Source organism: Oratosquilla oratoria, chromosome 14 (genome assembly GCF_046742065.1).
Source record: "Oratosquilla oratoria isolate Oo_2021 chromosome 14, ASM4674206v1, whole genome shotgun sequence".
In the NCBI taxonomy this organism is placed as follows: Eukaryota; Metazoa; Arthropoda; class Malacostraca; order Stomatopoda; family Squillidae; genus Oratosquilla; species Oratosquilla oratoria.
The window spans coordinates 66323529-66348013 of NC_134790.1; the positions used below are offsets into that span (position 1 = coordinate 66323529).

Sequence of the window (24485 nt, forward strand, 5' to 3'; positions counted from 1 at the left end):
CTCTTAATTACCTTGAGAATACTATTTCAAAACTAAGGCATATTTCAATTTTACAAATACAAGTTCACAGATTTTTAGAATTTTCTTAAGCTTTGATATATAAACTGATTGTTATACACCACATTTTGATGGCTTGCTTTATTTCTACAGCCCTGACCCTCCTCCGAAGTCCCCATTGGCTGTAAGGAAGCAGCTGGAGATAGCCCAAGATGAAGATGAGGGAAATGACATTAATACAGTCAGTGGAAATGGGAAGTACTGCGAGACTCTGAACCCATTCTTTGATGGCGATGACGAACTTGAACCAGAGAGTGAAGCAAGCGAAAACAAAGAGAAAGAGAACAAGCTGAAGGTGAAGGAAGAAAAGGAGAGGAAGAAGTTGGAAAAGAAGGAAAGGAAGGAGGAGGAAAAGAGAGTAAAGACACTGGAAAGGAAAGAGAAGAAAGATCGAGAAAAGGAGAAGAAAGAAAAGGAGAGAGAAAAGAAGGAAAAGGAAAGACAGGAACAGGAAGAGAAAGCTACCAAAGAGAAGGAAAAGCAAAAAAGTAACTCACAAGAGGATGATCCTCAATTGGGTACCTTGAACAGACTTTCTGCAATATTTAAGTTCAACAAACTTAACAGTAGAAAGGAAGATGAAGAGATATTGAATGATAAGTTAGAACTACAGAAAGATGATGATGATGAGGCCCCACCCCTTCCCCCTAAACCCTCTCCCAACTCCCCAATCATGAAGAACATTGGCACCAGAATTGATATTTGATATTAAAGGGTTTATGTACAAGCATAATTCTTAAAATTCATAATTACAACTATCATTATACATAAGCATTGGTAATATTAAATGGAAATGACTATACTGCTGTGCCTTGTTTTGTGAGATTGTAAGGTTAAATCAGATAGGAAACAAGTTGCACATTTATTACCTTGAGGTTATGGAGACTTGTTGAGCTTCCAAAAACTGATTGTGGTGTGATTTAGGGTTATATGGACATATAACCTTTAGAAATAGCTACCAGCAATGCAATAGTTAGTTTTAGAAGTGTTCAAGGCTAAGCTACTTTCTCAAATCAAATAATGGAAAGGGATTCCATACCATGTGCACATAAAAACCTGTATCTTGTTTTGTATAGCTGTAGACTTGTACTAGTGGTGTTCAGTGCTGTTAGATCATACTTTCTCATGACATTTTAAAGTTCCTCATATTTCGCACTTTCCACATTGCAACCCTGAAAGATTTCACTTGGTTATGCAACACTCATAAATGCGCTTTTTGAGTTGGCAGCTTCCCTAAAGGACTGCAAGACTTGAGCAAAACTAAGTCTTGTGTTGTTTTTCTTTGCCATGTTGGGTTCCTAAGAACCCAGTTTTTGATGTAAGCATGGCTATCAACTTTTGTAAATAAAGAAGGAGTTTTCATTTTGAACCTTCTTGCCTTTATTTTTATAGTAGTGGAGTAGATCACACTTTTCTCCACTTTCATTAAAGTGAAATTGCAGTAAGAAATATATTTCTTCACTTCCATTTTTAAGGTACACATTCATTCCATGACATGTTTGAATTAGTGGCATGGATGCTTTAATTGAATTCTATTTAATAGGAATAGTTCTGCTCTGTATTACAAAACATCACTTACAGATGTCACTTATAAAGGAATTTTCATTCACTTATATGTGGACCTTGCATTTAGGTGGGTAAGTTTATATTTTTTCTCTTTTTTTTTTTCCAAAGCCAGAAATCTTCACAATCTAGATTGAGACATTGATCAAGTTCCTAGGAATTTACCTAAAACTTGAGGGAACACAAGATATAGAATTTTAAGGGAACAGAAACCAAATACTTAAGATCTACAAAATGGTGGGCTGAAAGCATATGATAGCCAAAGGAATTACTCCTATTAACATGGTACACAACCAACCAATGGGAGGAAGAAAGGATGTACAATTAGTATAATCCTAATATATTTCACATTACTTTTGATTCTTTATTTATGTCCAGATCCACAAAGAAATACCTTTCCAACTTATGCACTAAGAGCAAGAAGGAAAAAGTGCCTGCATAAAAAATAAATTCTTAAAAATTCACAAAGTTGTAGTAAGGAAGACTAACAATGGCATCAAGAAAGCAATACAAATCTTGACAAAACCATGTGCAAGGTAATCTAACACCCAAAGTATGGAAAATGTAAATGAAGAGGATCTTATTATTAAATTCAGTAAAATCTTACACAATATATAGGACTCCTCTCAACTAAGATTTACAAGCAATAAGTACAAAGTGTGCTACCAGAAAAGCACTAAAACTGCATCAAGAAATACCGAAAATCAAATTTTAAAATAGTCTATGGTACATAAGTATATGATGGCATATGTAATCTATGAAATAGTAAGATCCAGCACTGAGACATTCAGATGCCTAGCACCAAAAGGGGCATCCACATGCTGCACAGCCTCACCTCTTGTACAAATGAAAAATAATCATGCAAATGGCTTTGTCTACATTTATAGAAATCTAGCTTATAATTGTAATGTTTTCATTGATGTGGTTTCAACATGCTCATTTATATATGTAGAGGCAACTCCAATCCAGTATCTTGTAGCAGGTTGTACTTGTTCAAGTTTTAGAGTTGGAAGGAGGGGTGCATTTAACCAATATATTATCTGTTCAAGTGCCAGTACACTACAGGGTAGTGCTCAAGTTCACTTGGGTTTGTTCAATAAGAGTATCCAAAAGCTTTCATCAATTATTTAAGTTTCACCCCATATATCAAGACTAGATTTGACAAGGAAGCCAGCAAGATTGTTTACATGGAAAGCTACACTGTTTTTGTTTCCATTTACATCCTTCCTCCCCATGCAGTGCCTGACAACAACAACAACGGGTACAGAGACAAAAACACGGCTAAGCACAAGTTAAGTTTTTATTACACATAGTCCAAGAGCATATTGAGTCAAAACCACGGTATGTTGCTCTAAATTTTCAGACGAGAGATAAGACTTGCTGAATCTGCCTGCTCTTATGTAGCACAACAAGAGGAAATCAAGAAGTTGACCGCATGTCATATGAAATGTAATAGATAATTCCATGGCTATTAAAAACATTGAGACATGTCCTCTTGGATTTGGACATGGTGTAGCTCTTTACCCTCACAACATTCTATACCAACGGGAATGTAAAAATAATCAATGATAGAGACAATGGTCATTATCTTCTAGAAAATATACCTTTGGAATTTTGTGGACAAGGAAGCAGTGCACCAATTAGAAAACACATATGTGAGCTGCAGGAAACAAAAACTCCAATAAATAAAAAAACCTGACCTTACTTTTTAAACAATAATTCTAACAATTCCTCTGATAGATCCTTATCCACCCACAAAAATGGGAAGGTGTAGCAAGGAAGGCAAACCTAATGTTGTTCCACATGAAAGGTAAAATAACAATGTGGGCGACATGTAAACAGTGAAGGCATGACGTGTGAGGCAAGTGTGTGGGAAGCCAGACCTTCCAGCGGCACGACCACACAGCAGCCGCAGCACTGCACCAGTCAAAGGCTCGGCACCCGTCACAGCCTTGCCCCCCAACCCTTCTTATACCAGACTGGAGAGGCAGCGAGGTTTATCCCTTAGTTCATTAACATGGTAATCATCACTGTTTGCCTAGAGGGGGTGGCCACTTCACTGCTATTCCAGTCCTCATTTCTGTCCACTCCCTGCTGACATCCTGGGCACACACTAGCAACCACACCTCACAAGTTTGCTAAACCACTGGCTTTTCTGTCCATTTTACTTGTTCATCTTTGTTTCCACTTAGCCAGCCAAGAATCCCCAAGCTTCATGTGCCCCTTAAGAACTGCTTAAGAGAAGAGGGACAGAGGGTCTTAGCGGTTGGCATTCTTGAGTTGGTTGCTGAGCCAATCCAGACCTTCATAGAGCCCATCCCCACTAGTTGCGCATGTGGCCTGAATGTACCAGTTGCGGTTCCTCAGCGAGTGCAGCCCCAGCTTGTCTGTGATCTCTGCTGCATTCATAGCATTTGGTAAGTCCTGGTAAAATATAAAAAAGAACAAAATGCAGAGTTAATCATATGCATTACTTGTATAAAGTTACAATACTAAGCTTGACTGGCATTATGGGAACCAACAACACATTTTCTGTGCAACACCCCTTCACCTGGCTCCAAATGTTCATACTGAATTCAATCCCAACTTCTGAAAAACTTGGCTTCCTGCAGTAATTGAAACCACCCCAGAAGACACTATTGAAACAAAACATTACTAGTTTGATCATGGTGCTCAAATTCGGTCTTCTTCCCTAAGTACCTGTGTTGCAAAATGGATAAGTAGTCAATACCAGCCATTCTCTTCAGCATTTTAGTGTTATTTTGCTAGCTTTCATTTGTCATGTATTGTATTTGTGTATATAGTGGTAGGCAGGCTGAAAAAGTAACTAGTGTATATTGTGTACTAATAGTGCAAACAATCTGTAAACAGTGTATTGCAAAATTTTGTTGTAGAACCACATGTTAATTAGTAAAAGCAAAATAGCACGGGGGTAAAAATACAAGTTAATCAATAGGTGAACTTGTGCACAGTAGTGCTTAATCATCCTTTATTTGTATTACTTTAGTGCAAAGATGGTTTGCAATAGCTATGTGAACAATATACCTGGGCTATACAAACAATAATTACAACTAGTTTTCTCTGTGAGAAAAGGACCATCACAGCCCCAAAAATGATCAATAACTTTAAAGTTTTGTGCAAATGAGTACTTAATAAGCATTCTACAATGCAATCAACTGTTCCTGACAATACTTATCTTCCATTACAGGATAGGATCTTTATATTTGGGTACTTCATGGTGAGGGATTATGACACCCTCTGCAAGTGTAAATGGTAACTGGGTCATGAAACTACTAAAGGTGACTTAGATGAAAGAACTGATGGTAGTGGTAGTGGTGGTGCCAGCACAAATGGCAAAACCACATCTATTCTAACCCCCAGCACAAATGGCAAAACCACATCTATTCTAAACCCCCCCCCCTAAGCCTCGTATATTAAAAATGACAAATGCAACCCAGCTTTACTCACCAGCATAAAATAATAAGTATGACAAAGCTGGTACTCAATGGGGTGCCTGCCTACTAAGCACTATATGAAAGGCCACTCAGTCATGGCAGTAGTGGAATAGAGGCAGGACTTGAGGCTGGGGTAATGTTTTACCCTTCTCTTATAGAATACCTAGGTGACCAGTTCTAAGTTCAAAATTATACAACACAGGCAACAGTCCAAAGTTTCTTCCCAGGGAGATCTGTGGGAGGTTTCAAGTACTGTTGCCAGCCACTCTGGAGCTGTGGGTTTTCCACATTGTGAAACTCATGGCAACAAACTCCACATCGTAAAACTCATGGCAACAAACTGATTATCAACCAATTCAGTATTTTAACACAATCATAAACCATTTTCCTTTTATTTAGCATTAGCACTTTTTTTTCTTTTCAATTAATTAATTCCCCTTCCCCAATCATCCACCACCACATACCAACCTACCAACCATTATCACCACCATGGGTCTAATGCAGTATATGGTTCATCAGCTATAGAGCCAGCCAAATGGAAGTTGAACTGCCTCTGATAGCAAAACAAAATTTCTAGATCTATTTATATGCACAATTCAAATTATAAATTATAGGTAGAACTATGGAGATATTACCCAAACAACAGAAGTCATGAATCATGTTGCTACGCAAGATTCTAGTAAAGAAATCCAAAATCTTATGCAAATTATTTGTTGATCCTTGGTAACCAAATGGAGTAGCCTAAAAATGTATCAATAAAATTTATATTTCACTGTTATGTTTAAAACTGGCTGATCTGATACAACAGTTCTCATACCTTTATATCACCCTCCCCCCCCTAAGCCTTTGCCTCCATGCTTCACCCCATCCATTGAAATATATAAACCAACAGACAACCGATGAATTTGATAAAGAGGGACCAATGATGGGTACCTACATGGTAGTCATACAAGATGGGCAGCAAAGTTGCTCATTTTTAAAACCTGTCAACCACCTCAGCTCTATTAGAAGGTGCATGACACTGTCTCCAGACTGGGCCCATGATCTCTCAAACTTCATCTGTCTGTCTTGCACCTGGATTGCTGAAAACTGATGACTACTCCCCTTCCCCTACAACTTTCAGCAAGGGACACTAATACAACACTGAGAACAATACAAAACTTCTAAATCTGTGGGAGGGCCCACAGGCCATTGCCAGATATTTCACTTATTGAAATTAGCCAAAAATTTAATTAGATAAATAGAAGACCATATTCAGGGGGATGCCAAGTCCAAGCACCCACTCCCCTCTCAACACCTCAGGGGTGAAGAGACACTCTTGCCAGTGATTGAGTAAAAAAAAACAGTACAGCATGACAATCCTCCACATCTAAAACTTGCTCCCCCACCACACCCAATTCATAAAACTACCCATCTTCATAACTTACGTAGGGAACAATTTATTCATTATGGAACATACTCTCATTTATTCTCTATGGAATAAATGCAAGGATCTCTTGGGTTCACAATCCATTCAGTCTACCTCCACACATTTCTATCTACCTTTCCTGCACTACTGACATACCACTTACATCCAAGGCTCTTACTCCATCTATCCACCTCTTTCTGGGTTCTCTTGGACTCAATCTACCGATTTCCGTTTTACAATCTACCAGTAATTTCTCATTCTTTCCATATGCTCAAACAAATTCAACACACAGTGGGTTCTGTGGAGAGTGAGGGCATAGGAGGACAAATCTAAATACATATGGCATCCATACATGTATTTGTGGTGAGCTTGCAACCAAATCCATTAAGCCAGGCCCACAGTGAACCTTAAGCGGGTTTCCCACTAGTACAAGCAAAATCTCCCCTCCCCTTTTCTCAGGATGGTTGAATATCCTCTTTTATTGGCATTTCTAACTACCCTTACAAGTGAGGTACATACATACATATACCAAGCACTTTTCCCTCCTTATGAGGGAGGTAGCCAAAGTCAAAAACGATAATTCCACTCCCATCCATTTCAGCCCCACCTATTCACCACCCCTACCTCCCGTCTTGGCTCCACCTGGATGATGGGCCATCCCTGCATCTTGCCAATTGCCCAGAGGGAGGTAACACCAATTCCCATCCACCACCTTTGTTTCCCTCTAACTTAGCTCCTCGTGATGAAGGGTCATCTTGGTCTCCTCACCACTGCCCAAGTTGGAAGCAATCCAGTAAGACATATGGCCACTTCACATACATAGCAACCTCTCCCTCTCTGTCCTCATTCAGAAAAGAGAGATGATGGGGGGAGAAATCCCTTCAGACTGAGTCAAACTATCATCCATACACAACCATTTTCTACATACATATACCAAAGGCTTTTCCCCCCTTACACAGGGGGTACCCAAAAAGAAAAAGGCATAGAAATCACTCCCACCCATTTCATTTCCCATATATTCCACTCCTTTCCACCCTCCTCCCTCCCTCCTATCTTGGCACCTCCTGGATGACAGGTCATCCCTGCATCCTGTCCACTGCCCTGGGTCAGAAGCAGTGTCGCAAGACAGCACATCCACAGCAAGGTCGCTTCATAAATTCGGTGACCCCCCTCTCCGTTCCCTCATGCAAAAAAGGAGAAGACGGGGAGAAATCCCTTTGGGCTGCGTCAAAATTTTTTCTCATACATACTTCCTCCCCCCATCTCCCACCCACTCCCCCTCATGCATCACAGCATCATCTGTACACAACTCTTCTCCATTCACCCCTATCTTCTGTCCTCTCCCGTCCTTCCTCTACATACATTCCTCTCTTTTGTAAGGCCCCTTTCACCCCATCCATCCATCTCATCCTAGGACGCCCCCTCATATTCACTCCTTCCACTTCTTTTACTAATCTTTCTTCACTCATTCTTTCCATGTGTCCAAACCATCCTAATACTCTTTCATCAACCCTATCTCCCAGCTCCTTTTCCACCCGTTCTCCTCCTCACCTCCTCATTTCTCACTCTATCTAGCCTAGTAACCCCTATCATACTTCTCGGACATTTCATCTCAAACACATTCAAACTCCTTCTCTCTTCCTCTCTTCCATTTTCTACTCACCTTTATCCTGATCTCGCCCTTCCTTGCTCAACTAACATTCCCCTGTTGCTCAAGCCCCTTCCACCCTATCCATTCATTTTATCCTTGGTTGTCTCCTCACGTTCACCCCATCCATACCTCTTTTGCTAATCATTCTTCACTTGTTCTTTCCACATGTCCAAACCATCCCATTATTTCATCAACCAGCTCATTTTCCACTCCTGCTCCCCTCATCTAATTTCTCACTATCCAACCTTGTAACCCCTACCACACTTCTTGGACTTCATCTCAAACACATTTAAACTCCTTTAAGTTTCTCTTAAAATTCCCAAGTCTCCACAGATCTAAAGAGGTTAGAATGGACAAGAGTATGACAGCAGTGAGGGTTACACCTACTACTGATTGGGCTGCAGCAATGTGTCCCACCTCATGGTAGCTGTACACATATCTAACCTATTACAGTATGCCATTACAGAGGCTACCCCAGTTGACAGGCATATGATGCTGTTGAAGTTAAAGCACAACCCAAGTTCCATGTTACTGCAGTATATACTCCTACACTAAGCTTGACTAAACTAATACCCAGTTGCTGAAACCTAAAGATGGAACTATAATCTATGGACTGCATGCAGTGTTGTCAACCATTTGGCAGTCTGATAACATTCTCAGACAGGAAAAAGGGACTGGTCATCCTCATTTAGAAAAATAAAAGGGACAGTAGGACTACAATAACAGTACTACACTGTGCCAGGCAAAGTGCTCTCCCATCTGTTGCTGGCATATCAGTGGAAACTTCCAGGTGCCTGAGAAGTTGGAGATTTAGAACTTCCAAGTTGACAAATAATTAGATTCTAGTGCTTTCTATTCCTGTGGAATGCAATCACAAGTTTCAATAAAAGCTCTAGGCCCAAGAACAAGAAGGGACAATGTCAAAAAATGGCATTTTTGAGATAACCCTACCAGGGAACTGGAATTATATGTTTCTATCTATACATTGGGTGGTACAGGAGGTGAATGCAAGGGTAGTGGGTCAGGGGTTGGAGATGGTTAAAGAAAATGGAGAAAAGTGGGAAATATGCCAGTTGTTTGCTGATGATTGCTTGTAGCAGGATCAGAGTAGGGATTGAGGAAGTTAGTGACAGAGTTTAAGGTGTGTGAAAGAAGGAAGCTGAAGATAAATGTTGGCAAAAGTGAGGTGATGATATGTACAAGGGGAGAGAGTGACAGCAAACTGGAAGTGAGCATTAAGGGTGAGAGACTGGAGGGAGTGGATAGTTTTAGATACTTGGGTGCGAATGTGGCAGGAAAGGGAGGAGTGGGGATGGAAGTAGAATGTAGATTGAGAGAAGCAAGTCTTGGTGGATTAAAAAGCATAATGAGAAATAGACATCTGGGAATGGATGCTAAGAGGAGGTTATATGAAGAAGTGATTGTGCCAACAGCACTGTACGATGCAGAAACATGGAACATAAGAGAGGAAGAGAGGAGTTTGAATGTATTTACCTAGCTGTATTTTACGGGAAGGGGAGCTATGCTCGTGGTGAATTAAGATGAAATGTCTGAGAAGTATGATAGTGGTTACTAGGCTAGATAGAGTGAGAAATGAGGAGGTGAGGAGGAGAACAGGGGTGGAAATGGAGCTGGGAGATAGGATTGATGAAAGAGTATTAGGATGTTTTGGACACATGGTGAAGAAGGATTAGTAAAAGAGTTGTGGAAGGATGGAATATGAGGGGGCATCCTAGGATGAGATGGATGGATGGGGTGAAAGAGGCATTACAAAAGAGGAATGTCTGTTGAGGAAGGACAGGCGAGGACAGAAGATAGGGGTGAATGGAGACGGGTTGTGTATGGATGATGCTGTGATGCACGAGGGGGAGTGGGTGGGGGATGGGGGGTGAGGAAGTATGTATGAGAAAAAATTTGATGCAGCCCGAAGGGATTTCTCCCCGTCTTCTCCTTTTCTGCATGAGGGGATGCAGGGGGGGTCGCCGAATGAAGCGGCCTTGCTGTGGATGTGCTGTGTCTTGCAACACTGCTTCTGACCCAGGGCAGTGGACAGGAGGTGCCAAGATAAGAGGGAGGGTGGAGGGGGAGTGGAATATGTAGGGAATGGAATGGGTGGGAGTGGTTTCTTTGCATTTTTCTTTTTGGCTACCCCCCGTGTAAGGGGAAAGGAGCCTTTGGTATATGTATGTATCAGTGCTACAATGACCAAAGTCGGCAACGTGATAGGGAAGCCACACCAGCACTCTGCTCTGAGCCAAAGTCAATGATCAGTCAGAAATCTTTGTGCTAGAATGGTCAGTGTCTTGATTGACCCTTCTTGTATTACACAACTTAAGAGATAACAAGTGTCAGTGCAAGGTCAATGCCAACAAAGGCCTTTCTTGCATGATGTACTGTTGACTGGACATTTAAAAGTATGTGATTTATATAAGCAAATTTTATGACAGAGTTTGTTGTTCACCTTATTATCTATAGCATTAGTGATACTAGTAACAGTCATGATGCAAATGTGTTGAGGTATAATCACAGCAGTGCGCTGCAAGCTGTAACATGTATGAATACACCACCCACTGTGTGCCTGGTATCTCTTACGACAATGCTCTACAAGCTGTGTGTTTACGCATGCCAACTACAGCTCCATGGTAGTTCCTGGCTCCTGCCTCCAGTTTCCTTGAAGGTATCTTAGTAGCTGGATGTCCTGATCCATAGGATTTTGCCAACATTCACTTCATTGGATAGTCACATCAGGTTGGTAAGTATTAATAATTTTTCTTTACAACAAATGTGCACAAAACCTTTCAATGTTTACGAAACCATTTCTGTTTATATATATAGTTATTTTTGGTGTAGTATTATTATTATTATAGGGTGTGTATTTACCTAGTTGTATTATATGGGAAGGGGAGCTATGCTCGTAGTGACCCATCTTTGTATCTAATATCTCAACATCTAAGTTTCTTAAATTCTTATATGTTGTTCCAGACATCCACCACTGTGTGTGGATTTTTTTTTTCCAGATCTCTTCTATAACTATCCTCGAGTTTCTTTTCATGTCCTCGTTTTTCTTTTATAAGTCTTCTCTGTCAAGGACTTTATGCCTTTCATGATTCTGTAAATGGCCAATAGATATCCTCTTTCTCTTCTTTGTTCCAGGGTTGGTAATTCCTTTGTTGTCAATTTGGAAAGTGTTGAGGCCATCTCTGTCATTACTCTTTGGGTTCCTTCTAATTTCCTTGTATTCTTTTTTGTACTGGGTGTTCATTGTGTCACAGCATACTATCTTGGTCTTATCAGTGTGACTAATATTTTTTTAATCATTACTTCATCCAAGTAATTAAAAGCCACTTTTATTGATCTTAGTAAATTGTATTTTCTTCAACTATTTTGTTTATATGCTTGTCTGGGGTGTTTTTTTAGTGATAATTACTCAGGTCCTTTTCTTAGCTAACTTTCTTTATTTCCTTTGTATTGATTTTCTATTGTCCCGATATTCTCTAACCCCCCCCCCCCCAAATTCTATTATACTACATTTCTTGATGTTTAAGTTCACTTCCCACTTTTGGGGCCAAAAGTGGGAAGTGAACTTAAACGTCAAGAAATGTAGTATAATAGAATTTGTCCAGGTCTTAATAGTGATTCACAATTTTATATTGTCCTCGTATCCCCTTTTTTCCCCCTCCAAACTCTATTATACCACATACCTTAATGTTGAAGTTCACTTCCCACTTTTGGCTCCATTCCCAGAATTTGTCCAGGTCTCTCTGTACTTACTTTCTTTAGTAGTGAATGTGTGTGTGTGTATTTACCTAGTTGTATTACATGGGAGCGGACCTGTGCTTGTAGTGACCCATCTTTGTATCTCTCAGCAACTTGTTTGTTCTTAAATTCTTGTATGGTGTTTGCACACACTATTTTTCATTGAATTTGTTCCAGATATCTGCCACTGTGTGGAAAACTTTTTTTTCCAGATCTCCAACTATCCTTTGAGTTTTTCATGTCCTCTTGTTGTTGTTTTTTTATTGCACTTTAACAAGTCTTCTCTGTCAAGGACTTCCATGCCTTTCATGATTCCGTGAATGGCCAATAAATCTCCTCTTTCTCTTCTTTGTTCCAGGGTTGGTAATTCCAGTTTAGACTATCTTTGTTCATATGTCAATTTTGAGTGTTGGGGAGATAGGGTTGATGAAAGAATATTAGGATGGTTTGGACACATGGAAAGAATGAGTGAAGAAAGACTAGTAAATGAGGTATGGAAGGCAGATGTGGAGGGAGTGAACATGAGGGGACGTCCTAGGATGAGGTGGATGGATGGGGTGAAGAGGGCTTTGGGGAAGAGGGGAATGTCTGTTGAGGAAGGACAGGAGAGGACAAAAGACGGGTGAATGGAGAATGGTTGTATATGGATGATGTGATTGCATGAGGTGGAATGGACGGGGGGATGGGGGGTGAGGTAGATGTGTGAGCAAAATTTGACGCAGCCCGAAGGGGTTTCTCCCCATCCTCTCATTCTATGCAATGGGGGGACGGAGAGGGGGGGGTCGCCGATTTAATGAAGCGGCCTTGCTGTGGATGTGCTGTGTCTTGCGACACTGCTTCTGACCCAGGGCGGTGGACAAGGTGCAGGGATGACCCGTCATCCAGGAGGTGCTCAATAAGAGGGAGGGTGGAGGGGTGTGGAGTGTATTCAGGAATGGAATGGGTGGAAATGATTTTATGCCTTTCCCTTTTTGGCTACCTCCCTTTTAAGGGGGAAAAAGCCTTGGTATATGTATGTATATCTTTAACCTTGAGGCCTCAGCAGTGGAGGAGTGCTAAGTGGTGGTTCCACCAGGTGAATTCCCCATGCCACAAATCAACACTGGTGACCACCTGGATGGCCGACAGGGGAATGAAAAGGGTACAACACCCACCCTACAGCCCTGACCTAGCCCCTTGCAACTTCTTCCTGTTCCCACACATGAAAGACAGCTTCAGGGGAACCAAATTCCACTCAACATAGGAGCTGAAAGAGGCATCGAAAAGTTACCCGAAGGGACTACTTTTAAAGGACTGAGGAGGTCTTCCAGGATTGAGAGAGATGCATGCAGAAGTCCGTAGATTCAAGAGGCAATTATTTTGAAGGAGACAGTTTTGTAAGCTTATGAAAATAGTGTCTCTCCAGACATTTTCTCATTACTTATTGAACACACCTCGTATACCAAAGGCTTTCCCCCTTTACCAGGTGGCCAAGTTAAATTCTAGTGTCAAAGCTGTAATAACCCTTTTGTACAGGCTTCCCTTTGCATTCATCCCCAGATACCTACTCTGTGACTTCTTTCAACACCCTCACCCCAGCCAAAGACATTTACTTGATTCCTTTATGTTATAACTCCCTTCCACCCACACTCCTCCATTCCTTGCTACATGTGGCACTAATTACTTAAGAGCTCCACACTTCCTCTTACCCTTTAAACTTGCCATTCTGAGCACAACACTGATTCATCAGTCCTAGTACGGTATATCTGAGCATGTCAGAAATGGTTTCTAAATTGCCTCATAACAAGTGTAACCCAACTTGTAAACTCAACATTGAGGACCGTGCACCACACGTCTGAGGTATTGGCTGCATGTTATTGTGGCAAAGTAGCATGCAGTTGATACTTTAGGGTCTATATGGGGTGCCTTACGGACCAGAGCCACACATCATTTTGTCTGTGATAGAGGAAAGCTTTGTTCTTAGAGAAATGACAACACTTTTATACTACCACTGTCCCTCCGTTATGCTGTCCCCCAACCCCTTGTTACTGTCCTGTACCATTTCTCTGGATATTCATTTCCTTTTTTTGCCTACCCTGTGGTGGGGGAAGAAAATGCTACCAGCAAGTCTTTCCACTTGAGGCATAAGAGGTGACAAAAAACAGGATGGGGGATGGGATTAGGAGTCTTGCTACCTGTAGCCCTAAAGGGGACATTCTTAAAAAATGTAAAGGCATAAGAGGGTCTGGGAGTTTTCCAACCAGTACCCTAAGGTTTGGGTCTTGTTTGTGAGAAGAGAGATGAATGTGCTGGCTTTGCGTGAAACTAAAATGAGAGGGAAAGGAGAGTGTGAGTTTGGGAGTGTAGTTGGGAGATTCTCAGGAGTGAAGGGGTGGCTATACAAGTGAAGAGTTAAGTAAGCGTGTAGTGGAGTGGAAGGGGGTGTCATCAAGGTTGATGTGGATGAAGGTGAAGCTGGGAAAGATGTGGGTTTTTGTAAGTGGGTATGGGCCTGGTAGTGAGAAGAACATAGAGGAAAGGGAGGCTTTTTGGGTATATATAAACGAGTGCATAGAGGGATTAGGGAGAAATGTCAATGTAGTTGTATTGGGAGACCTTAATGCTAGGGTAGGAAATGAACCAATAGATGGAGTGACTGGGAAGTATGGAGTTCCACATAAAAATCAGTGGAAAATTGATGGTGATGTGTCTTGAAAGATAGTTGATGAGAGCAAATACAGTGTTTAGGAAGAAAGTCAAGCCTAAGTACACATGGGAAAGGATGGTGGATGGAAGGGTAGCTGATAGAGCATTAATGGACTATACAGTGGTGACCAGGAGTATGGTAGGAAGAGTTAAGGATGTACATGTTCTAAGGGGAGAGAGTGGGGGAATATCAGATCATTTTCTGGTGGAAGGTAAATTGAGAGTGGAGAAAGAGGAAAAGGGCAGAAGGGAGGTACTTAAGAGTGAACTGCTTAAATGAGAAAGAAAAGGAGAAGGAGTATAAGAAGAAGCTGAGAAAGGAGTGGGAAGGAGTGAAGGATAGAGTAGAACTAGGAGTGGAGGAGGAATGGGGATGGTTCCAGGAGGGAGTCATGGTGTGCAAGGATGCTGTGTGGAACAAGGAGGGCGGGAGGAAATAGAAGGAAGGGTAGTGAGTGGTGGGATGAGGAAGCAAAGAAGGTTGTAGAAGAGAAGAAGCAGGCATTCATAGATTGGCTACAAATTAGGACGAGGGAATCGTACGAGAGGTACAAAGTAAAGAGAAGGGAAGTTAAGCATAAGATAAAGGAAGCAAAGGAGAGCAGATGTGAAATGGGGTAAGAGTATGGCAGAAAATTTTGAATGTAATAAAAAGATGTTTTGGAAAGAAATTATGAGGAAGTGGAGGTGAATCAAGTAGAGAAGAAAAGGTAAAATGTGCAAATGGAGAGATGATAATGGAAGAGAAGGCAGTGAGAGGAAGGTGGTCAGAGTATTTTAGGGAGTTGTTGTTGTTGTTGTCGTTCCCTAGACTGTCTGTCCGAGCAGTCCCGTCTCCCCAAGGAAGGCCACAGCCGAAACTGGGTTTTCCCACAAATCCTTTATAGAGTGTATGTTGTGTTGTTTGCGTGCATGATTGTGTATAATGCAGTCTTCCATTATGTGTTGTATGGTATGGGGTGAAGTGTTACATCCTGGGCAGCTGTTCACAACACGGTCGTCCAGCCTCTTCTGGTAGCTTAGAAGTGCTGGGTGGTGACCGCATTGCAGTCTGGCCAAGTGGACTCTGTCCTTTCGTGGGAGAGAGGATTCAGAAGGGTGGATATCAGGGGGTCTGGCATGCAGCAGTGTGTTGTCTTTCAGTGTGTTAATGGAGCGGCGAGTGATATGATTATGAATATGTTTCCGGAGGCTGGTATTTGGTGGTTGTGGAGGAAGAGAAGAGAGTATCTGTGCGTAATAAAGGTCTTTGGGTGTAGTTTTAATGTTTCTTTGTGTGTGTGGGTGTTCTGCTATGTAGTGTAGCGGGTGTGATGTGTTTGTGGTGGCTGCAGCAAGTGTTTGTGTGCCTCTCTTGTCGAGGTGGTCCTTGACTTTGAGGACTTTTGTTTCATGGTGTAAATGGTCTGTAGGTGTTGTATTTGTGCAGCCTGTAATTGTTTTTAGGGCTTTGTTTTGTATGATTTGAAGGGTGTTGTGGTGCGTCTCACTGAGATTAGGAGCCCATGCAGGACTCGCATAATTCATCACTGAGCGTATGCATTGTTTGTATATTGTTATATTAGTTTCTTTGTTTTGTTTTTAGGGAGTTGCTAAATGTGAAGGATAGGGAAGGAAAGGTAGTTGCAGTGGGAAGCGCTAAGAAAATGAGTGTGATGAGTGACGTAAATGGAGGAGAAATAGGGAAGGATGAAGTGAAAGCAGCTGTTAAGATGATGAAAGCAGCTATTAAGATGATGAGATCAGGCAAGACACCTAGGTTGGATGGATGCCATAAAGAATGTCTGAAGAAAGGAGATACAGTTATGGTGGACCGGCTGGTGAGGTTAATGTTTGTTTAAGAGAGGGTAGAGTGCCAGAAGACTGGAAGAGTGCCTGTATAGTTCCGCTTTACAAGGGAAAGGGGGACAAGTGTGAGTAGTAGTTTCAGAAGGATAAGCTTGTCAAGTGTAGTTGGGAAGGCTTATGGGAGGATTTTGACCGAGAGGATTAGGAGGAACAGAGGGAGTAATCAGTGAGGAACAGTGTGGATTTAGGACAGGTAGGGGTTGTGTAGATCAGACTTTTGTGGTGAGACATATGTGAGAAAGCTATAGGAAAAGGTATGGATGTTTTTTTTTGGGTTTTATGAATCTGGAAAAGGCTTACAACAGAGTAGACAGGAAGGCACTGTGGGAGGTACTGCAGATATATGGGGTAGGAGGAAAGCTGTTAACCACTTCAGTACGGAACTTGAATCTCGCGGGCAGCAGCCGATGCCAGCCGTACAACGTGTCGTAATAATACTCGCATCATAAAATATAGTCACCGCTTATATCGATCGTTCTCTCTTTCACCCGCGAATTTTGAAAACCACAGAGAATGGGATTCAGGGCACATTTGAGAGAATGTAAAAACACAGGGGCGACTACAATAAATATAATCAAGACGCCGATATGGCAGCATCGCGAATCCACTTGCTCCTCATGACGCCTACGTGTGCGGCACCGTATGGAAGGGGTTAACCCCTTCCATACGGTGCCGCACACGTAGGCGTCATGGGGAGCGAGTGTATTCGTGAGGCTGCCATATCGGCGTCTTGATTATATTTATTGTAGTCGCCCCTCCATAATGACATTCTTTCTAATTCTTTTGTAATCGCATTTTCTATGGTTATCAAAATTCACGGGTGAAGAGAGAACGATCGATATAAGCGGTGACTATATTTTATGATGCGAGTATTATTACGACACGTCGTACGGCTGGCATTGGCTGCTGCCACCGAGATCTAAGTCCATGACGCCTACGTGTGCGGCACCGTATGGAAGGGGTTAAGAGCAGTCAAGAGTTTTTATGATAGTAGTAGAGATTGTGTTGGGATTAGAAATGGAGAGAATGAATGGTTTGAGGTAAAGGTGGGAAATAAGCCAGTTGTTTGCTGACGACACTGCACTTGTAACAGGATCAGAGGAGGGATTGAGGAAGTTAGTGACAATTTGAGGTGTGTGAAAGAAGGAAGCTGAAGATAAATGTGGGCAAAAGTAAGGTGATGAGCTGTACAAGGGGAGAGAGTGACAGCAGGCTGGAAGTGAGCATTAAGGGTGAGAGACTGGAGGAAGTGGATAGTTTTAGATACTTGGGTACGAATGTGACAGGAAAGGGAGGAGTGGGGGTGGAGGTAGAAGTACATTGAGAGAAGCGAGTAAATGCCTTGGTGGATTAAAAAGTGTAATGAGAAATAGACATCTGGGAATAGATGCTAAAAGGAGGTTATATGAAGGAGTGATTGTGCTGACAGCACTGTTCGGGGCAGAAACATGGAACATAAGAGAGGAAGAGAGGAGTTTAACCCCTTCCATACGGTGCCGCCTACGTAGGCATCATGAGGAGCAAGTGGATTCGTGACGCTACCATATCGGCGTCTTGATTATATTTATTGTAGTCGCCCCTGTGTTTTTACATTCTTCCAAATGTGCCCTGAATCCCATTCTCTGTGGTTTTCAAAATTCGCGGGTGAAAGAGAGAACGATCGATATAAGCGGTGACTATATTTTATGATGCGAGTATTATTACAACACGTCGTACGGCTGGCATTGGCTGCTGCCCGCGAGATTTAAGTCCCGTACTGAAGTGGTTAAATGTGTTTGAGATGAAACGTCTGAGAAGTATGATAGGGATTACTAGGCTAGATACAGGGAGAAATGAGGTGAGGAGAACAGGGGTGGAAAGGGAGCTGGGAGATATGGTTGATGAAAGTATTAGGATGGTTTGGACACAGAATGAATGAGTGAAGAAGGATTAGTAAAAGAGGTGTGGAAGGCAGAGGTATAAGGAGTGAATATGAGGGAGCATCCTAGGATGAGATGGATGAGGTGAAAAGGGCATTACAAAAGAGAAGAATGCCTGTTGAGGAAGGACGGGAGAGGATAGAAGATAGGGGTGAATGGGGAAGGGTTGTGTATGGATGATGCTGTGATGCATAAGGGGGATTGGGTGGGGGATGGGGATGAATGTATGTATGAGAAAAAATTTGACGAAGCCCGAAGGGATTTCTCCCCATCATCCCCTTTTCTGCAAGAGGGGATGGAAGGGGGGTCGCCGAATTAATGAAGCAGTCTTGCTGTGGATATGCTGTGTCTTGCGACACTGCTTCTTTCATAGGCTTTGAAAGAAATTTCCTAGGATGACAAGATTCTCTGATGGCATCTCATGTTTTCCTAACTACTGACTTGGGTACATACTACATACATATACTCACTTCCTTCATGGCAGTTACCTGATCAATGGTTTCTTTCCTGGTTCCTTCATAGGTGCCATAGTAACAATGTAATTTCACTATTATGCTAAAAACACAGCATGGTTGAGGAACAAGACAAGAAAGACCAATATTCATTAGGGTCTCCTGGAAGTAACTGCAAGTTTGCCTCAAATAAGACTGCCAAGAGCTAATGGATACTGCAACAATTTTGTTGCTTAACAAAAATCTCAAGACATTTTTTTTTTTTTTTGCCATAAATATACAGGACTGAGTAAGGTCTAGTTCAAGAAGATGAAAAAATTAAAAACATGACAAACATGCCATGTATAGCAAATAATGGAAGTTAAGAAGCAATTGAGAAAGATTTTGGGGGGGGGAGGCAAGGTATAGTAGGAGGGATGATGACCAGTAGGGTCCACAGATCCACTGTGACTACAGCAACAACTAAGTTTTGGGTATAGAAGACATCATATGATGATGAAACCTTTATCAAAAGTACAAGATTTCATTTTTCAAGTGCACATACAGCGAGACCTCTCATTAACGGACTTTAATTAGCTGTGTTTGCGGTGTTTTCGCCGTTTTGGAGTGGTTTTTGGGTGGCATAGTGATTGCACGCACTAACAGCAACAAAAACACTGAAAACACAGCTAATTAACGTCCGTTAATGAGAGGTCTCACTGTACTTGAAAAAGCTTCAACAACAAGTGAAACGTACTTTTAACCTTTTGAATACAATGACACCTATATATGCATCATGAGCCATAAGTGGATACCAGGATGCTGGCATCGGCTTCCTGATTATTTTGTAGTTATAATTGAGCCATATTCTGTGAACAGGCTTGATCACATTTTATGTTAATTCATATTTATTCAGGGTGAAAGTGTATAACAATAGTAACTTTATACTTTGTAGTGGACATATTGAGATGCATCATCGTACATTGGGCAACCTGATACGCACATGAATATTTGACTCGTATTGAAGAGGTTAATAAAGGTTTAATCCTCATATGGTGTTTACTCTGTATATTATTGGGAATTGCCATTTTAGATACCTCTAGTTCTGCATAAAATATCTCCTGGTGAACAACTGAGACTATAATTACCTGTTTGTTGGCAAATATGAGTAAGACAGCGTCTCTTAGCTCATCTTCTGAAAGCATCCTCATCAGTTCTTCTCTTGCTTCACCAATTCGCTCCCTATCATTGGAATCCACTACAAAAATAAGACCCTGCAAACACAAATAAAGTTGACCTGATTTTGTAACAATTAATAGACAATAACCTTCTCTGAAAGAAAGAACTGTATCAGTATTAATACTACATAGTAGGTTACATATATCAACATTTACTACTTACACTTTTCCCTCTTACCATGAAGCCAATCAAAAGATATACATCCACCCCCATCCACCACCCTTTCCTCCCTCTCATCTTAGCACCTCATGGATGACGGGTCATCCCTGTATCCACCCACTGCCCCAAGTCAGAAGCAACGCAGCAAGACCCAGCACATCCACAGCAAGACAGCTTCATTTAATCAGTAACCACCACTCCTCTCCATTCAAACATAACTACTCCAACATCCCCCATTCCCTTCCTTGCATCACAGTAATCCATACACAGCCATTCTCCACTTGCCCCTATCTCCCACTTTTTCCCTTCTCTCCTCAACCGCCCTTCACCACATCCACTCATCTCATCCTCAGTCACCCCCTCACTTTCACTCCATCCACCTCTGCCTTCCACATCTCTTTTACTGATCTTTCTTTACTCATTCTTTCCATGTGTCCAAACCATCCCAATACTTTCATCAATCCTATCTCCCATCTCATTTTCCATGCAAGCTCTCCTCCTCACCCCATCATTTCTCACTTGTAACCCTACCATAATTCTCGTGCATTTCATCTCAAACACATCTAAACTTTTCTTCTCTGCTTTATTTTAATTCCATGTCTTTGCCAAATACAGTGCTGTCAGCACAATCACCCCTTCATACAACCTCCTCTTTGCATCTATTCCCAAAATGCCTATTTCTCATGACACTTTTCAATTACCCCAAGGGATTTACTTCTCTCAATCTTCAATTTACCTCCATGCCTCCCTTTCCAGCCACATGCGATCCTAAGTACCTAAAGTTATCCACTTCCTCCAGCCTCTACCCTTTAAGACCTGCTTCCAAATTGCTATCCTCTCCACTTATACATCTCACCTTATTTTTACTCACATTTATCTCCAACTTTCTCCTATTGCATACCTTCCCAAACTCAATCACTAACTCTCTTAATCACCCCCTGACCCTGCCACAAGTGCAATGTTGTAAGCAAACAACTGGCTCACCTCCAACTTTTCTCCATTTTCTTTAACCAGCTTCTATTCCCTGCCCATTATCCTTGCATTTACCTTCTGCATCACACCATCCATGTACACATGGAACAGCAATGGTGACATGACATCCCTGATGCAGTCCCACCTTTACCTCAAACCACTCACTATTGCCATTTCTAATTCTAACAGAGGCTCTACTACTCATAAAATCCCTTGACCGGCCTTACCAGGTTTCCCCTGATCCCATATATCTGCAAAACTTCCCAGTGCATTCCTGTCCACCCTGTCATAAGCCTTTTCCGAACCCATAAATGCCCAAAATACAAACATATACCAAAGGCTTTTTCCCCCTTACAAGGGAGGTAGCCAAAAAGAAAAAGGTATAAAAACTATTCCCACCCATTCCATCCCTAAATACACTCCACTCCCCTCCATCCTCTACCCTCCCTCTTATCTTGGCACCTCCTGGATGATGGGTCATCTGTGCATCTTGTCCTCTGCCCTGGGTCAGAGGCAGTGTCGCAAGACACAGCACATCCACAGCAAGGCCGCTTCATTAAATCAGCCTTACCAGGTTTCTCCTGATCCCATATATCTGCAAAACTTCCCAGTGCATTCCTGTCCACCCTGTCATAAGCCTTTTCCGAACCCATAAATGCCCAAATAACAAACATATACCAAAGGCTTTTTCCCCCTTACAAGGGAGGTAGCCAAAAAGAAAAAGGTATAAAAACTATTCCCACCCATTCCATCCCTAAATACACTCCACTCCCCTCCACCCTCCCTCTTATCTTGGCACCTCCTGGATGATGGGTCATCTGTGCATCTTGTCCTCTGCCCTGGGTCAGAGGCAGTGTCGCAAGACACAGCACATCCACAGCAAGGCTGCTTCATTAAATCAGCCTTACCAGGTTTCCCCTGATCCCATATATCTGCAAAACTTCCCAGTGCATTCCTGTCCACCCTGTCATAAGCCTTTTCCGAACCCATAAATGCCCCAAAAACAAACATATACCAAAGGCTTTTTTCCCCTTACAAGGGAGGTAGCCAAAAAGAAAAAGGTATAAAAACTATTCCCACCCATTCCATCCCTAAATACACTCCACTCCCCTCCATCCTCTACCCTCCCTCTTATCTTGGCACCTCCTGGATGATGGGTCATCTGTGCATCTTGTCCTCTGCCCTGGGTCAGAGGCAGTGTCGCAAGACACAGCACATCCACAGCAAGGCCGCTTCATTAAATCGGCGACCCGCCCTCTCCGTCCCCTCATACAGAAAGGAGAAGATGGGGAGATCATATTGAGATTGTAGCAAATGTTTCATTTATGTCTACTGCCATCATTATGGTCCTGCCAGCTGGTAACTTTGTTAAAACCATTCAGTATTTGTTTTATAAGGTGTGTAAGCATGGTGTACTGAACAAGGTACTATACCTGGGTATTTTGGAAGTAGTGGCGCCACAATGGACGAATCTTATCTTGACCACCTACATCCCATACTGTAAAACTTATGTTTTTATATTCTACTGTTTCAACATTAAAGCCTGCAAAAGAAAATAGTACACCTTAGTCTTATCAAAATATAATTAACTTTTAACTTATAAAATTACGAGTTCTTTATTATATAATGATCTCAAAAGTACTTAAAAAATAACCAAATGCACTGCTTACCAATAGTTGGGATAGTTGTAACAATTTCGCCCAGTTTGAGTTTGTAGAGAATTGTGGTCTTACCCGCTGCATCGAGCCCCACCATCAAGATGCGCATCTCCTTCTTGCCAAAAAGGCCTTTGAATAAATTGGCAAAGATATTTCCCATCCTGATGTGTCCTTCCCTAAAGCAGAAGAGAGTAAAATTACATTACATATACACAATATTGCACCACATCATACTGCATTCCAAAAATCACAAGTTTAATTCCACATTAAGATCCAGATTTGTCTACACTCGACCCTAAATAATTTGGAACCTTTGAGACCCTTAATTTTTTTTAAACAATATGTCTGCCAAAATAGTTCTGAAATGTGATTATCATTGGATAATATATTACTAGCATATTCCAGAACCAAAAAGGCATAGTACTTTTCTCCAAGTAATTCTAATTTCCAATTTCAAGTCACCAATAAATTGAGTAAACACTTAAAAGTTATAATGTAACTTATTACAACAGTAAATTTGTAATGCCAAGATCTTCCTTCCATACTTAACTTGGTTTCCCTCCACAAATGCCCCGTTTTCACCTCGACTTGCAATGTGCCAGAATGAAACACTAATTGTACAACCTGCTAAATCCAACAAGGAGAGGGGGTGATGGAGAGGGGGTGATGGAGACGGAAGAGCAAATTATATATACACACATTGAAGTCATAATTAAATTGAGAGGATTACTTTCTTCCTATGAATCTAAGTTACATGGCCTTCTTGCACAAGAAAAAGAAACATGCCTAGCTCAGAGAGCAGAGATTAAGCTTTAAGGGAAAAAAAGAGCTTGACAAATGAGAGAATCAGGCTTCAATACCACACAAACAAGTGAGGCCAGGATAAAACCAGAGGATAAGAGGAATACAGTAACTTTTAACCCTTTCGATACAATGACACCTACTAAGGCGTCATAAGGCATGACTGGGTATACAAGGCTGCCGATGTCAACGTCTTTATTACATTTATTTTGTAGTTGTAGCTGAGAGACCCCTGAATTCTGTAAACTGGTTTGATCACATTTACTGTGCTTATTATTTCTAAGTGAAAGAGAATGAGTAATACAACAGTGACTTCATATTTTATATTGTGAGAAGTGTGATGCATCATACATTAGGCATCCAACACTGCACGAGAGAGGAAAATATATATATATGAAAAAGGTGGAAAAAGAGTCATGGGTCTCATTCTGAGTTTATTCCCGACCGGTTTCGTTTGTAGCTTCTTCAGAGGAATGTTACTCTGAGAGTAAAGCTGGCTTTAGAAACCACAAGCGAAACTGGTCAGGAATAAACTCAGAACAAGACCCGTGACTCTTTTTTCCACCTTTATAAACTTGTCACAATGTCTCAACACACACACACATTATATATATATATATGAATAAAATCCTGTCATAGATGTAGTTGACAAGAACTGAGCCATACTCTTCAACTGGCAGGACCTCTTCCTTTCAATTAAAGTAGACCACTAACAATTGTAAAAGGCTATGGAAATTACCTACAATTCTGGGAAATGAGTGATATAACAGATCTGGTTGATAACATGTTTTGGTTAGGTTAGCAAAAAGAGAAATAACTAGTACAGTGAAATTAAAGTTAAATACCAAGACAGCAAATGAAATACAGGAGTCCTCAAGTTACG

General features: G+C 41.5%; 2 protein-coding genes across 14 annotated transcripts in view; one reads left to right on the forward strand and one right to left on the reverse strand.

Annotated features, from left to right (window-relative positions):
• Positions 1–1419, forward strand: part of LOC143032905 (uncharacterized) — a 211914-nt gene extending 210495 nt beyond the window's left edge. For 8 of the 11 annotated variants that reach the window (XM_076198147.1, XM_076198148.1, XM_076198149.1 and 5 more), the window contains one exon: positions 151–1419. In XM_076198147.1, coding sequence (XP_076054262.1) covers positions 151–763 — 613 coding nt within the window. In that variant the 3' untranslated portion in view covers positions 764–1419. The remainder of the gene's footprint in view (positions 1–150) is intronic. The other 3 variants (XR_012967149.1, XM_076198154.1, XM_076198155.1) reach the window with 3 other exon arrangements.
• Positions 1420–2902: 1483 nt separating this feature from the next.
• The window catches only part of Arf1 (ADP-ribosylation factor 1), a 41020-nt gene continuing 19437 nt past the window's right edge, over positions 2903–24485 (reverse strand). For all 3 annotated transcript variants that reach the window (XM_076198157.1, XM_076198158.1, XM_076198159.1), the window contains exons 2-5: positions 22814–22977; positions 22577–22686; positions 19922–20047; positions 2903–4044 (exon numbers count right to left, since the gene is read on the reverse strand). In XM_076198157.1, the coding sequence (XP_076054272.1) occupies positions 3880–4044; positions 19922–20047; positions 22577–22686; positions 22814–22961 (549 nt within the window). In that variant the 5' untranslated portion in view covers positions 22962–22977 and the 3' untranslated portion in view covers positions 2903–3879. The remainder of the gene's footprint in view (positions 4045–19921; positions 20048–22576; positions 22687–22813; positions 22978–24485) is intronic.